The sequence below is a fragment of the Sinohyriopsis cumingii genome, chromosome 9 (genome assembly GCF_028554795.1).
Source record: "Sinohyriopsis cumingii isolate HCF-2022 chromosome 9, ASM2855479v2, whole genome shotgun sequence".
Taxonomy (NCBI): domain Eukaryota; kingdom Metazoa; phylum Mollusca; class Bivalvia; order Unionida; family Unionidae; genus Sinohyriopsis; species Sinohyriopsis cumingii.
Genome location: NC_142969.1, coordinates 122,164,399 through 122,181,636, shown reverse-complemented (window position 1 = coordinate 122,181,636; position 17,238 = coordinate 122,164,399). Strand labels below are relative to the sequence as shown.

The window sequence follows — 17,238 nt, the reverse complement described above, 5'->3', positions numbered from 1 at the left end:
CTACGTGGTATACATGATGCTACAATTAAGAGAAAATAGAGGTATTATTTACAAACTGGCAACAAGATGTAATTGTTAAAGTCAAATTGCATTTTCAGACATAGATGAATGTTTTAATGGTCAGTCGGGGTGTCAACAAATTTGCGAAAACACACCGGGAAAGTTTACATGCAATTGTTACTATGGATATGCCCTAGCCATGGATAGAAAAACGTGTGAACCAGGTAAGTTGTATACGTCGTAATCAATCGTTATACCAGATTACATTTTCATTTAGTTACTACGAAATAGTGACGAAATTGTAGCGGAGATGTGTTTTGCATATATGTGTTTTTGGAAGGTGGCAGTCGACTTTTTCCTTTTACAAAAAATTGTAAATATAGTACTTTATTATTAGTATCACAAATGAGGAAAAACAAGGAGGCATTTTTAATTTTAATCTTTCACATTGAACTTATGTAAGTTCTAGGAACGAACTCGAATGCTTGTTTAACACATTTTTCACACACGAAAACCCTGAACGTATTTGGAGTTATGTTAAAGGTATACAATTTGAGAAGTTTAGTCTTTTGAAAAATTGCAGACAGAGCTTTTACTTCAAAAAACTCTTTAGAAATTGCAAACATGCTCAATAGGTTTTTTAAAAGCATATTGAAATCCAATCCTGCAGATTATTTACCGGATTTACACGATCGCCTTTCCAATTTTGAAAACAGGTGAAAGAAATTTAGTTTCAGATAACAAACCAGTGCCGTTATTATTAATTATTCCAAAGTGGTTGAAATGATTGTAGATAATCATTTTGATTTTTTTAATATAAAAACACTAATATATGTAAAGAACATCGTGGATTTTTGCCAAATCGTTCAAAAGTAACCAATTTAGCATGTTAACTGATTTTATTTCAAAATAATTGATAATAAGACTAATTTATACGTTCATGAAGTTTATACTAATGTATCAAAGCATCTTATTCCGTGTCTCACAAAATAAATTTACATAGACTACAATCATATGCACGGACTGGTAACAGCCTCTGCAACATATTTAAGGGTTACTGAAATGGTCAATGTTTAGGATTGTGTGACGTCATTTCTTGGGTATCTGAGGGGTCTAGTTTGGAGCCCAAATTATTTGTATTAGATATAGATAAACTCCCCTTTGTTTTATAGCATTCAAAGTAGTTTTATTTGCTGATGATGGAAAAGTATATAAATTTATCTATCAGGTATGCGAAAGTGAACTACAGTAGAGAGATGCAGGTAATGTCCATGCGAGGCACGAGGAATGGAGAATGAAAGTGAATGTGAGGAGGGGTTGCAATATAAATTTCCAAACAACAGAAAATCTATTTCCTTTAACTATTTAATGGATCGTTTGACAAAAAAGGCTGAGGGATCTGTAGAAGGTTTGCGTGCATCGCTGACAAGTACCTTCACTTTTAATGTCCATGCAAATATTGCTTTTTTTTAAGGTGCATGTGCAAATACTTTGTAACTATATCAGTAATACGTACTTTATATTTATATTTTGTGACACTTGAGTACTGTTGTGAAATATTGGCCCCCTCTACAATCTGTTTTGACCCAAAAAACTGAAACGGTTGAACCAAAGAGTTTGAAATTGATATGTTTTTAATCAGGTTTTGATTTTGGCAAATACTCCATAAAACAAATTTCCAGTCGTTTAAATTTATCGCTCTTAAAGAGTTTAAAATAGATTATTGAATTTTGCACCTCATTTAAATGTAGATTCACTTATTTTGACTGTTCTTACTTAGTAAGTTAGATAGAATGATTTATTTGGAGAAGACATCTTTGACACTAAACATGTTTCATTGCACACAAATTCAGTTGAACATGAGAACAAATAGCCTCTATAACACTACATAATTTTAATTCATTATTAGAAGCACACACTATAAATATTATGAATAAGACATTTACATTTTTAAGTCTTTGAAAGAAATACTCTATGACTCCTGAATAAACAAACACACAGGTTCTTATTTGCTGTTACTGACAATGACAATGACAAATTCTTTATTAAACACAGGTTGCAATACACAACATATAAGGTAAATTATTAGTTTCCCACTATGATTTATCCAATAGTCAACGATTCTCCTTACTATGGCAGAGTGGTTCTACCAAGCTTGACATAACGAATACACGTGGTTGTGAGATTTTTTTTATACAAATGTTTAAAACAAACCGTTAGCACATATTTTAGAAAGTCTAAGTGAACCCTTTCCATCAAATCGAATTTTTCAAAAGCCCAGATGTCATCTGCGTATGTAACAGTTGGTTGGAACTATTGTCATATCAAAAGTTTAAGCTGACAGGCAATAGGCAAATTAATATTTAGTATTCTTTTCATACGAATGTGGATGATTTTCCTGATTTGACTAATTAGAGTCCTAATTCCCAGTAAATGTCTACCAATCTTCGTTAGAATCAGTCTTTAATATTTTTATTTTCTGATTATTTCAAATTTCGAATTTCCTAATTTGAATTTCACATTTTGTCTATTTTTACATTTCTAAAACCTCAAAACTTTATTTTTGCTAATGTTAATGAGAGTTTATATTTTAAGCAGTAATTAAAGAATACGGCAATATTATTTTGCATATCTCTTGAATTATTGGAAGAGACAACGCTATCGTCTACATAAGGTAAAACAAATAGATGTAAATATCTTACTATACATCGCATCCAGTAACGTTAGTAATGGCATTACAATTAGGGCCCCAAAAATGATTTCTTTCATTTAGATACAGGGCAAATACTACATGAGAAAGATTTTCAATTTGTCTAACACCTTGGTTGCGTGTAAATAGTCATGATTTATTTCCATTACAGAAGACACGAATCTATGCATCAATATATATGTTCATTATTAACTGAATATTTTCCTATTGATATCAGTGTAGATCAACTTTCTCCATAAGCAAACGCTCCATACCCTCTCGAAATCCTGAGAAAACTCCACAAAAGTGCAAAACAATGCATTATATCATCGATATAAAAGTTATATTAAGGAATATAAGGCACAAACGTTACCACTTGTGGATTATCCTTTCCGCAACCCTACCTGTGACTCAGATAGCAATTTTGTTTCTTCTAGAAAACATATATTGCAGAGATACGCGATGTAGATGTAAATCTAAGTTTAGAATATGTTGTTATATGTTTACTTTCTATTATTACTGTCAATGGCATTTAGTTCTCATGAATTGTGATAGAAACATAATGTATGTATTGACTGCAAAAAAAAATTCAACATTGTAAGATATAAAGTGTTCCGATTTATAGTAATAGATTATTTTTTAATATCTTTTATTAATAATTTATTGGTAATTTTGTTAGTAAACATTTATTTTCTTTGCATATATAAATAAGAGCCGATAAAATGTACTGTTTTATATTCCAGTTGAAGATCCTTGCTCCACTTTTGCCGCTTTGAACTGTTCTCAGATATGCATCGTAAACAGGGAGGAGAAATCAAGTAAATGCTCCTGTAACCAGGGTTTTGAATTACTGGAAGATCAACAGACATGCATAGGTAAGTTTTTTTTCTTGAAATATTTACGCCTGTGCTTTTATTTAAGAGTTTGCTTTTCCTATCTGTGGTTAAATATTTACATATTACATTATCAGAAGTATGTTAAAAAATACACCCCTTATGCGAATAATGTTTCAAATCAAATTACTTCAAACTATTTTTAAACACATCAAGAACCATTCAGCGTATCATTACTTTCATATGAATATAATGAACGAAATAGCAAATTAGAAGTAGTTGTTAGTCATGTTCGGTACTATATATATTTGTACCTTTGGTTCGTTTATGGCTTCTGAAACTTGGTGTTGGTTTGAGTCGAATGGCACGACTTATAAATTATATGTTCTAAATGTTCATCATTCTAGATCAGTCACTTAGATTATATTATGCATCTTTTTAAACAAACCCCAGACACGCACTTGCGTCTCTTTTTTAAATATGTAGAGTTAAAGTATAGTTAAATGATTAAGGCCCTCTTTCCATTTGCAGACATCAACGAATGTATCAATACCAGATTAAATAATTGCTCCCAAATGGACACGTGCCTAAATACTGACGGCGATTATACATGTTCGTGCAGTATTGGCTTTAGATTGGAAAATGATGGAAGGACATGCACTGGTATGTATTAAAATAAAATAATTTTGAATAAAGAAGGATAAATAGATTTTGAATGTCCGCAGTCGCAAATATCATCTGCTTAGTAAACGATAATTTTGTCGTCGAAAGTATTCTTCCTTGTTGAGCAGCAATACACGCTGATTTATATATAATTTATATTGTTTATCCACATGTCTCCATGAATAAATGTTATGTATGTCTATAGTATGTGATTGGCATAGGTTAGTAATGGAGTTAAGGGACTATATGACTAGTGACAATTATTTTGTAAGCAACATAATACATAGCAATAATTTCTCTTTCATTATAGGTTAAAATTTCAGATCATTATTAATGTAGGTAAATATGCTTATTGTATCAGAGTTTATGACATTAGTTATTCACTTGGAAATTCCTGATCTTCTTGACAACTTGGAATATTTAAGAAAGGAAACTGACATATATCCAGTCTCTGTTAGTGTGTCTTAGCTTTTTATATTAATTGTGTTTACTTAACAATTACTCGCTCTTGCTTTAACATCCGAGGCGAAATCAATATTCTTCATTTGTTCAGTTTTCAATTTGGGTGGATATATTTATTTCAGTTATTCACTGGAACTGCCAAATGCCCAATAATATTTTTTGGATTAAATCATTAATTTGGAATTATTGTGAATTCGTTCACTGACATTTCGAATCATATTATTGTGATACATCAAGACTGATAACATATCGCCACATCCCAGATTATTCTCACCATAGCACGTTCAAGACTACAGGCACATCAGCACATTCAATATTGAAATTTATTCGGATTACCACTGGAATTCATTTTGGAACTTTATACATTTGTTCTTGCGACAGAACGTTTAGGACTATTTTTTTAAATCCACAATACTGTCAGTTCTTTCTATTAAAAATTGTTTTCTAGGGTTATAAATGATTTGTTGAATTTTACTAAGCTTGTTGGTTTTCGCTCTTTCCTGTTGCTAAGTTTAAAACCATAGGTTCATGGCAAGACATATTATTCTAAAATAAGTTTAAGTTTGAAATACTAATCTCTCTTTAATTTATAGTATTTCCTGTGAAATACTCTTTTCTCTATACATGCGAATGAAGACAAAAGTTTATGCAACACACTGCTTTTGAACCTGATTTTAAACATGAAGTGCACCTGTTTTCATTTATTCTAGAATGTGACCAGTATCATTATGGACCTAACTGCTCTGTTGCTTGTAATTGTGGGATTGGGGCTGATAGATGTGACATAAGCAAAGGCTGCGTTTGCAGAGAAGGCTGGGGTGGAGAGAAGTGTACTTTGGATAAGAATGAGTGTACTGCGATACCAAGCCCATGCCATGGACAAAATACTGTATGCATAAACACGAATGGTTCCTTTATCTGTGCTTGTGCCACTGGTTTTACGAACTCAAGCAGTGGTTGTAAAGGTACGTTGATGTATTGCTCCTTTTAATGTGAAAGCAAATGCAGCTTCATTATGAGGTCAAAATCTCGCCTAAAACGCAATACAAATGTTAATACTCATCAATGAAGAGATGGCTTTTATTAAATTCACTATTATCACCAACTCTCTAAAAAAATTGATATTAAGAGAAATGTCGTCTGCTTGGAACTTGTTTTTGAAAGTCCTGACACTTTTAGGAGCCGACTAGGCTCAGTTATTAGTGTACTGTACTGAAAGTGTCGGGTTCAACTTCTATACAGACCAGTCCGTGTCGGGTGCTGTGGTGTGTTTCCGGGCAAGGCACCTTAGCCTAATTACTTCAGCACAATATATCCTTTAACATTTTGATGTACAAACCAACCAAGAAACAAACCAATGAAGCTGATAGTATTAAGCCAGACCGAAATACTCTGACATTTTAGACGATTCTTGAAAGAATTCTGTTGTTTTCAAATATTAAATGAACTCATTTATATTACAGACATCAATGAGTGCAACGATCCTCTCTGGAATGAGTGTGATCAAATATGTATAAACAAAGACGGCTATTATACTTGTGTCTGTGAACATGGGTTCCTTAAAGATGAAAACAGCTGTCAAGGTATGGCGAGTTTTACCATTTTATTAATGTGAAATGTTTAAGTTTCTTGATGAAAAATAGAGAATCAACATCTTTCTGAATATGTCGTCTTGTCTTAAGATATTTAAATTGTCAAATTTTAATAATGACTTCAATTTCAGTCAATCTGATCACTGAATTCTTAATTCCACATTTAGGTTTTGTGGTGATATTCAGGTCAAGTCATCAATATTTCTCAGTGATATGTGCGCATGGATTACAACATATAAGCATTTCAGCTGATGTTTGCTTTTTTCATTACTTTTACGCATATAAGTATTTAAAACCGTCCACTGTTTAAGATCAACATGTTCAAAATATGCAAAACGATAACAGATTTTGTGGATTCGTGGATATGGGGGAAAACCTTTTAGAACAGATGGTTAGTTAGATAAATAGATAGAAAGATACCAGGGCTATCATTTTACTGAAAAGTAACCGACTCAATCATGTACTTAAAATTGTAAAACAAAAATATTCATTCAATAATTTCAGTTTCGATGTGCTATTGTTTATCAGTCTGTGGATATTTTATTTATCTACAATAGATATCGACGAATGTGCTGGTCAGAACGATTGCAATCACTTTTGCGAAAACACGCCTGGGGGTTACAGATGTGCATGTGAAGAGGGATTTAAGTTGAACGTTAGTGATAAAAGGACATGTATTCGTAAGAATTAATCTAATATTTTGAAACCTAAAAACTAAAATGCATGCATACAAACACCTACCCGAATATTCATGCACACGTAGGATGGGACAGACACTCATCTCCACGTTAAGAACGTAACCATGTGAAGCCATGAAGGGACATATATACATATGTCAAAAGTGAAAATTTAATTACATCGATTGTGAAAGAAAACATCCCCATGGAAAATTATATCTGTATTGATCGTATTTTAGTGATATAGTTTTATTAATACAATTAGCCTCAAAGATATATCATGCAATATTAGCCGTGTGCATACATTTCACCTAAAATGGGCTAAAGACATTAAATATGGTCCGAAAGGATAGTCATATAGCTAATTAAAATTCTCAGCAACCATATGACCTAAATTCTGTTGTTTTGTAGTTATTATGAAATCTACCTTTAAAGTGTTGTTACATTATATAAATGACCTAGTAAATGGAACGTCGAAGGAGAAAATTAACATGGCTGGTATCAGCAATGTCCAAAGCAGATTTGACCTATATCTTAATCAATTATACCTTTTCTTACTGTTCCTTAGATTTCGTAGTTAATTGTTTTTCTTTTTAAGTGAAATCCTTTATATGATGTATTGCTTCTGTTAAAGCTGCTTTCGTGTGCCAAACGGAAGATGATAAAGCATGCAAAATCAAAGGGGCATTTTGTGTCGAAAAGAATGGTAGTGCAGAGTGTTACTGCGATAAGGGTTACATCTTCGCCAAGAATGGAACATGTGAAGGTACTAAATCATATATTTATGTCACAATGCGTACTTTAAGAATAATTGTAGTTAGTTACTTAGTCAAAAATAGTTAGTAAGGAAAAGAGATGTTTGCACAGGCATGCATTTTCTAACACATCAAATATCAAATCAACTTTAGCAAAGTTTGATAATACCTACCATCTTTGAATTGTAACGTCACTGCTCGAGCTTTAACTCTTTATGATAAGTAGTTTAATTAAATCTTGTTTGATGCATTTCAGATTTTGACGAGTGTACAAGCAATCCGTGCAATCAATCATGTACAAATCTTCCGGGGGATTACATATGCAGTTGTGAACCTGGAAAAATTATAGCAAATGACTCAAAAACATGCATTGGTATGGTAATCACCTTTTTTGGATGTGACATTAATCTTTAAATCTTCGAGTGATGGGACTGCAATACAAATTTTGATTTATGTCGAATTAGTATATAAATTCATGTTTCAGTCATTTAATGTTAAGAAATAATCAGCAAATATGAAACTAAACTTTTTACTTGAGAACAACCTTTCATGGACGGACTGCATAATTACGTCATTGGTGTACACTCAGTGATAACGTTAATAGATATGGTCCTTTGCGAAGGTAGTCATGCTCCAAGAATGGACCAAATAAGCTGTTATAGTTACTTCGGCACCCGAGAAGATCTTGATTCTTGCATGAAATGAGCAGTATCAAATATATTGATCGCAGGTAGCTTCTTTAGATATAATTAAAAATTTCGAAAAAGACTGTTTCAACTGATCCTACATTTCGCCGTATCATAGTCAGCATAGTTAGCAATATTTATTTTCTGTTACTTAAATTAATATGTGTGGGGTAAGATTTCTTTCTTAATTAAACAATGGTGTAAAAGGCAAATTTACGCTGATGTTTCTTCTAGCGAGGAGACATTAAAACAGTTTCCATGGGGAAGTCAGAGTCAAATATTCAATACCATTTTACGGGTTTCGCTCGCAGAAACATTATAATTTTTGGATTAATTTCTTGATGCATTTCTAATCACTGTTAGAAATACAGTATCGTATGTGTCGTATCGAACGTTGTGTATTGAGTCTAATCTTGTAAAGTTTTGAAATATCTTTTATTGACATGGCTGAATCACAAATAGTAGCTTATCCCACCCCACCTCACCCCCACAACTAACAATCTCATAATGCGACCCTCAGATACGTGTTTGCATATGTGAAGTCATGATGTCAAGGTCACTTAAATGATTGAAAGAAAAAAAAAAGAAACTAACTGTAAAAATGTAAGTGTCTTCAATCTCGTATAGTTTGGGAATTATATTTTTCAATAATGTATCGCCAGTTTTACAGAACATTTGATTGTTATCTATCTGAAGGTTGAATGTATTATTCCCAGTTAAAGACATCAAAGAGAAAGAAAGCAATATAGTGGAGGAAGTAAAAAGGATACCCAAATTTAAATAATTTTTCAGATGCATATAGATGAATAATATAATGAAGAACAACCATTTTTGGCACTACGATCAGCTAATTATTTAATTCACTTTTTAAATATCATGAATGGTATATTGATACAAAATTGTAATTGCAATTGCAGATTGTCCTGAAGGTCGATACGGAGAGGGTTGCCATAGCAACTGCTCGTGTAATATATCTAACACTGAAAAGTGTCAGAAAAATACCGGTGAATGTGTATGTCTTCCTGGTTGGGAAGGGTCCGTTTGTGATTTGGATAGAAATGAGTGTTTGAATCCATTGTCTTGTCATTCGAATTCCACTTGCGACAACACAATGGGATCCTATATCTGCAATTGCCATACAGGATTCTTTCAAACAGCTTCAGGCGAATGCCATGGTAATTATTTATATGTACAATCATCATCCCTTGTTTCATACGTTAGCCATACATTTGGATTAACTGTATCAGTGACAAATTCCTAGGATTCGTATAGGCAACGCAGATAAAGAGAAGCGCGGGCGTGAGACTTTTGTCACAGATCGGCTTTTTAGTCTGTAGGAAAGATTCCTACTGCTGTTTGTTTGTTTGTTAGTGAAGTCAGCACACATATCGGAAACCTAAAGACGTTTGATCAGCTCATTTTTTAATGATGTGGAACAAAGACCATTCACAATGTTTGTCTTATCTGAACGTTTAGCAGAGGCATTGGACCCAGACTATATTGTACGGAGTAAAATATATCGATCCATTAAATGTTCGGAGAAAATCTTAAAAGTCATTTATTTCATCTCATGAGAATGTTGCTCTTCGAATTTATTTGCTTGTTTGATTTGGTTCTTTTTATGCACATGTACTCAGCAATTCAAATTTCAGCTTATTCTGTGTTTTCGCTTAATGACAATGAATTGAAACTATATAGGAATAAAGTCGATATCCTCCTAAATGAATTTAACACATCATAAAATAATATGATATATTTTACAGAATGTGATAGTAAACATTACGGCACAGATTGCAATCATGAGTGTACTTGCGTTATGTGGAACACGCATAGCTGTGATAAAATTGATGGTACATGCACATGCTTAAATGGTTGGACAGGTGTGTCATGCAAAGAAGGTAATTCATATAAATAGAATCTATGTTGTTTCTAATGTGGGGACAAGGAAATCCCAAATGAGGTGGAAACATTATTTTTTTCGCATGATTCTCTGCCAGCTGGGAAGATAAGCAATGTAACCCCTCTGCCGTAAATTCGTTACCTGGTTGCAAATTCAAATGGATTATGTTCTCAGCCATTGCCTTCCTGTCAAATTCAAGTAAAAGTTTTGCGACATATTTTAGCACCTTCAACACACACACACACATTATTTATTTGGTACTTTTATTTTTAGCACCTATTACGATAGGTCATTTCAGCCTGAAAACCTTTACGAAAATTTAAATAGATGATGTGATACAATACGTGTCGTTGTATAAAAAGAACAATTTAAAAGTTATCATTTTTATGTGTTGTCAATAATGCACCAAGAACGTTGCTATCTTAATACAGTGCATATATATATATATATATATATATATATATATATATATATATATATATATATATATATATATATTAATGGACAGGCAATCTAGCCTCGAAATATTGTTAGGTCATTTTATATTAAGTTCAGTAGTCGTAACGCTCTCGTAGAGTGGATAGTAGTATTAATGCTAGCACCCCTACTACGTGGATAGTTACTATTTAGAAGTGATGAACCTGATATTTGAGCCTTATATATTTACTGTTATATGATTTTTGTGGCTGTTAAGAAACCAGACGAAATTAAACTTTGGGTCTGTTTTTCATATCTAGTCCCATTCTTACAGTAAGGCTTGTCCAATCTTTCCGTTAATCACAGACACCTCTTGGAGTTGATGTTTGTGTTTAACTGTGTCTTTATTCTAACTTGAGGTAATTGGCCTCAGAAATCATGATGAGTCATTGAATGGTAACCAAGTTAACGAGCAGCACTATCCCGTAACAATATGAATATGTTTATGAAGACAGTGTCGTGTCCTGCTGAACAGCATTGCGTAAGCTCGACTCGTCAGAAAACACCCAACAAACATTTCACAGTATTGCAATATTTTTACATCTAACTAATTGGTCTCGGACGCGCAGAAAACAAATAGTTGCTTATTGGAACATTGGTTATAAGGATAACTTTAAACTTTTGAAAAAGTACTTCCTTCAACTGTGAATTAGCTCGAACAATGTGTGAAAAAACAGGTCTCAGTAATTCCTGTGGATTGCAGTCTAGACAGATGTAGTTGCAACATTAACATAAATTTATTAACAGTTTTTATCTCACTTTTAATTGTGTGTTCTCTTGCAAAAAGACGAAAACATGCCAGGAAAGATGGCAACTGCTAAATACTGTGTATCGCTGAGTTCACTGTCGCATTTACCACCATAAGTTCTCTTTCCGAGCTGCAAAGATTTAGATTTTTAAAAATTTAAATATAAATTAGTGGGTGAATTGAGTCTAGCTATAGAGATTTCATCCGATTCAACCTCATCCACTGAAGAAAATATAATAAACATCAACTACAGATAAGAGGACTTTAATGTCAACTACAGATAAGAGGACTTTAATGTCATGGATATCTTGCGCCTCATTTGTTACAAAATCAAAGATAACAACATCCTTCAGTCCTCAGGCATCTTCATTAAGTCGAGTAACAATAGAACCTAATAATTCTTCAGTTTCCTGTGAAACCACGGCCAATGGGCATATATCAAAATAATCGACAAGGGTTATCACGCCTTCAGCGACTGATAATCAAAATCAAAGCTGCATTCCTTCTCAAAACTAGTTTCAAACTAATAGTGTGACTGTTTTGCTTTAATTTATAACCCTGTAATAGAACTATCTTCCCATTAAAATCATCCAATCAAATTTGTAAAGTTTCTGGGGAACAATCGTGTTGTGGAACAAAAGCAGTATTGATTACACATATTAAAATGGAGGTGTCGAAAACAAGACTCGCTTTGTGTGGCGTTGGTTTGCTGATCCATTACAATATTTCACCAAAGTATATTGCAAGAGATACAAATTACATTTATGATATTTCCACAGCATAATGAAAGTGGGAAAGTTGTTGGTAATATTTCAAATATATGTAGATTTCAGAAAGATCAACACAAAAATAATTTTTTTTTACAACTTATTCTTTCTATAGCTATTTCAACCATTTCCACAACAGCCAATAATGAAAATGGCACAAGACAAGTTTCAACGGAAACCACTGGGATGATGACGGTATCCACAAACCAGTTGACCGTTACAGCCCAAACATTATTATCAGATCATCTGGCTACGTCATCAGCTTCAGCAATGACGTCTTCTTTAAAATCCACGTCCACTATGACACCAGCGGGCACTAACAATGGTAAATATTGGCACCTTATACGTGAGGGCATCATTTATTTACATAATTTTGCTATATTCATAGCTATAAATGTATGTTCGTGTACCTGTCTAAACACATGTACTGACATTATGCTATGACTTCTGCATATATTCTTTAGAACAAAATGCCAAAAAGGCTACTTTTTTAACTTGTACATATCTGTCTTTATTTCGAAAGGCGATATTACAATATTAAAGACATATGGTTCAGATGTCGAGGGTCTAAAATGAATTTCAAACAAACTTTATGAAACTCGTAGAATAAATTATATATTTTGAGATTAATTGGCGAAGATAAAATTCACATTATTCAAATATTTTCATTTAAAATGAAATACAAATGTAGCAATATGTTGTTTTCTCATGACGCAAAATTAGTTATTTCACAAAAAGTGCAGAATAATCTAGCGAAATGACTTTGTAACACATTCGGATACCCCAGTCGTTACACCTTTCCATTCCATCATACTATAAAATAAATCTTGACGTCATGGGGTGTTACTTCTCTTATTACAAACATAACAGCATAACACATGTATATAATGATAAAGAGCACAGAAGTGGTACATTGATATTTTTTACGAAGTACACTGTATTGTGAAACATACGGTATGAGTTTGTCATTATGTCACAAAAGTTCAGTAAAGTTTCAGATGGATGCTGTTGTGTTTTTTTATGTTTAGAACTTTTTTGTATACGTATTAGTGACAGTACAAGTTTTACAATCGTATTCTGAAACAATTTTGGCGTTCTTATTGCCTTTTTGAATGATATTCTAATTTGTTTCCCCTTGCAATCGACTTTTTATTTTAGGTTAAGACCTTATCAGGATTAAACTGCATTGTGAAAGGTTGTCCACCACACAATATGTTTGAAATATTTCATTTCTTACTTATAGGTGGCCTTTTACGCATTGCCTGCACCATTACATTTAATATCGAGCTATCACCTTCGATTGATCTTAACGTTGGGGATACGTATCAACACTATTCAGTTACCGTGAAGGAAGCTGTAAGTATTCCAATTGTAACATCATGTATATCTGTTATTAAATTATAGTGATATTTAAATATAAAACCATGCATAGTTATTTGTTAAAGGATAATTGTATGAAATGTAAAATCATGCATAGTTACTTGTTATAGGGATACTGATATAAAATGTCATTTAATGTATACCTATTTGCTAACGGGATACTGAAATAATAAATAAAATCATGCACATCAATTTGTCAAAGATACAAGATATAAAATAATGAATAGCTATTTGTCAACGGGATATGAATATAAAATATAAAACCATGCAAAGATATTTTTTAAAGATACATATATAAATGTATAGCTATTTATTAAAGATTACTGATATAAAATGTAATATCATGTATACATATTTGTTAAACGGATACTGATATCAAATATAAAATGATGTATAGCTATTTGTGAAAGGGTTACTCATATAACATGTAAAATTATTTACAGCTATTTGTTAAAGTAAAACTGATAGAGACGGACAATAACTATTTTGTTACTTGAACAGCGAGATATATTTCACACTGTCATATCTTTCTGTTAAAAGAGTTTTTTTAATTGGCTGCATGTGTACACAAATAATTTGTGTTCCCCTTTTGATTTAATTCAGAATCGGACAACCTTTTTTTATTCATTTTGTTAATACACAAGAAAAATTAGTTTAATTAATTTCGGAGTGTATTTTTTTATTTTTTTTAAAATTAATTTTCCTTTTTTTCCTTTAAAACGCTGTGAATAGTATGTTAATATGCAAAAATGCTTTCAACTACCCTTTTATAACATTAGGTGTATACAAATATGTGGTTTTTCAAGGGCGAAATATGTTAAAAGCGTCCCAACTATGATGCACATTACTACATTTAGATACTTTATCGTCTTTTACTCAACCCCTTTAAGCCAGTAATTTTAATTTTTCAAAAAGATTAATTGAAAATTAAAATCTTGACGTCATGTTACCTCATCATTTTTTATGACGTCCTAAGTGTATGTTTTAATAGTTCATTTATTTACCAGTTATTAATCAAAAAGCTTTAGCTGAAACGGGTAAACGTTAGAGTGGATCAGATGTAGTTCAATAAGATGAGCTTTATTGCTTTGTCACACCCGAAGAAACAATTTATAATTATCTTCAATATATTAATATTCCTGCCTCTCTTTGTAGTTTTGGTTTTGCTTTTGCCATTTATTCCTGTGTCTTGTTTCTTTTTGTTTGTTTTTTGTCATTATGTTTTGTGTTTTATAGTTTGGGGCTCATTTTCATTTTTGTCATTATGTTCTGTGTGTTTGTTGTATTATGTGTTGTTTATATCATTATTTCTGTATTTTGTCGTATTTGGTGTTGTTTTATCATTATATCCTATATTTTGTCGTTCAGGTAATGGTTTCTGTGATCATATTCTGCTCTTTATCGTTTGGGATTTTTATCGTTATTTTCTGTCTTTTGCCGATCTTTGTGTTGCTTTTGTCGTTATTTTTTCTAACTTGTCGTTTTGGTACTGTTATTGTCATTGCTGTCATTGTTTTGTCGCTTTGACGTTGTTTACGTCATTATTGACTGTGTTTGTTGCATTTATTCGATAACCCTGTTCTGTCTATTCTTCTTCTTATTCATCATCTTCTTGTTATTATTAATATTATTATTATTATTACATTTCAGTTGGAGGCGCATTATCATACGTTCCTTCTCCAAAGCTCAGTACAAGTTACTATTAAGTCAATAAGGTACAGACTAGACAATATTCCTAATGTGAATGTTGACCCATATATTTACTGGATCTTGAAGTTATCGGCAAATGAGAAACTCATAATGGGATTAAATGATTATAGCAATCATATACTTTATCCAATCACTCAATATGCAAATAAAGTCCGAAGTTCGACAACTATCCATTCATTATTTAAGCGTTATAATTCCAATGTGCTATAGCCAAATTAGCGTATTCCGTCAACAAAGCAGCTGAATTTAGGTGGCACGTAATTTTCCTTTATTAACCACTTAAGATGGCGCCAGAATACCTAACCAATGCCAAATCACAACAACAAATTGAAGAAAGTCACATTTAATGTTATCGAGAAATTCCGGACTTGACAAAAACTATCCCGTCCAAAAAAGACAAAACGTCATGTATTATTATTATTATTATTATTATTATTATTTCACCTTTAATTTGCAATTCACAGTTGGTGCAGGAGGTCTGGAGCATGGTTCAATGGGGCCAATGGATTAAACCGAAAAGTACATGACCGTGCACATATCATCAGTGTTTTTGAATGTACTTTAGTTTCGAGTGGATTTTAATCTCCTCACTTAAACCCAGGACCCCATGGAAGGAAAAAGATAAATAAAATAAAATTACACTAATGGGCATTAAACTAAATGCTTATGACACTTGTAAATGAATTGTTATGTTCATGATAAGCCTTCAAATTCAGTTATTGACTTGCATATGCAATATAAGTTAGAAGTAAGATTTCGAAATTTTCGTGCAAACTCAGCTTCTTCCAGACTCCTCAAAATCTTCAGAAAGGGTTTTAGAATACAAAATACATCCCTGATAGTTTTTGTTGTTTAGCTTTTCCATTTGGTACATTTCTCAGCTTAGGATATATATTATAACGCCTTTTTGATCTCTAGGTGCTGAGGGGCAAGTGTCAAAGAGGTATATAAATTATCGACAATATCATCATGGAAATCAAGTCAAAAGTCTGTTGTAATAATTTAGCATGAAATGCATCTTTTTGAAACGTTACAACACATGACCTGCAGAGGACAATGCAGGCCTATTTGTTTAGCTACATTGCTACTAAAAGATGATTTAATGAATGCTCTTTTTAGATACTTTCCTTTACCAAACGTGGCATGTGGTGTCACAGCAGGACGACACTTCATAAACGTAAAGGATTCTGGGTTCTGGCGAACATACTATATATATATATATATATATATATATATATATATATATATATATATATATATATATATATGTGCTTTTGAAAAAATATAAATTCCATCTTAAGATTCATACAAATAAGTACGTACATTGCAGTATTTTAATTTTAATTGAAGGTTGCATATACAATGCATTACCTTTCAACCGTTAATCGATATGCTTATAGTGTGGCTGGAAATTATTTTTGTGTAAATTTGCAAATAGTCTCGGACTGTCCTAGAACTATTGACTCAAGACGAGTTTCAAACATAACATTTAGGCCCATGTTTATCGCACACGTATCCTTGTATTTGCAAAGAGTTTCAAATCTGAAAATATGAGTGAGCACGAAATATTAGCACACCTAGTCAAGAAATTAGCTTTTGATTAAACATTCCTTATGCAAAGATCACAATATAAATTATATGAAATACTGAAGACTACCCAGGCAAACAGTTCAAAATTTTTGTAACCATGCCTGAATTTTAGCAGCCATCTTTTCAAAACTGCTTCCAAGTGACTGAAACAGCACATCTGCGTGTAGAAATCGTTTGACCCCTGAGTCATCCTAGTCTTTAGTTGTTTTGTTACTCTTTTCCAAGGGGCATCGAATGGCCGAGTGGTCTAAAGTGCTCACCGTTACGGATCATTGCCATCTCACCTCTATTTGTGTGTGCTCGAGTCTC

General features: G+C 32.4%; 1 protein-coding gene across 1 annotated transcript in view; it reads left to right on the top strand.

Annotated features, from left to right (window-relative positions):
- LOC149792814 (uncharacterized) overlaps window positions 1-17,238 on the top strand; it is a 107,742-nt gene that overhangs the window by 85,418 nt on the left and 5,086 nt on the right. The window contains exons 26-38 of the mRNA XM_089971266.1: window positions 99-224; window positions 3,433-3,564; window positions 4,054-4,185; window positions 5,358-5,612; window positions 6,111-6,230; window positions 6,797-6,919; window positions 7,551-7,682; window positions 7,928-8,044; window positions 9,275-9,532; window positions 10,121-10,255; window positions 12,365-12,574; window positions 13,493-13,605; window positions 15,280-15,344. Of these exons, the coding sequence (XP_089827392.1) occupies window positions 99-224; window positions 3,433-3,564; window positions 4,054-4,185; window positions 5,358-5,612; window positions 6,111-6,230; window positions 6,797-6,919; window positions 7,551-7,682; window positions 7,928-8,044; window positions 9,275-9,532; window positions 10,121-10,255; window positions 12,365-12,574; window positions 13,493-13,605; window positions 15,280-15,344 (1,918 nt within the window). The remainder of the gene's footprint in view (window positions 1-98; window positions 225-3,432; window positions 3,565-4,053; window positions 4,186-5,357; window positions 5,613-6,110; window positions 6,231-6,796; window positions 6,920-7,550; window positions 7,683-7,927; window positions 8,045-9,274; window positions 9,533-10,120; window positions 10,256-12,364; window positions 12,575-13,492; window positions 13,606-15,279; window positions 15,345-17,238) is intronic.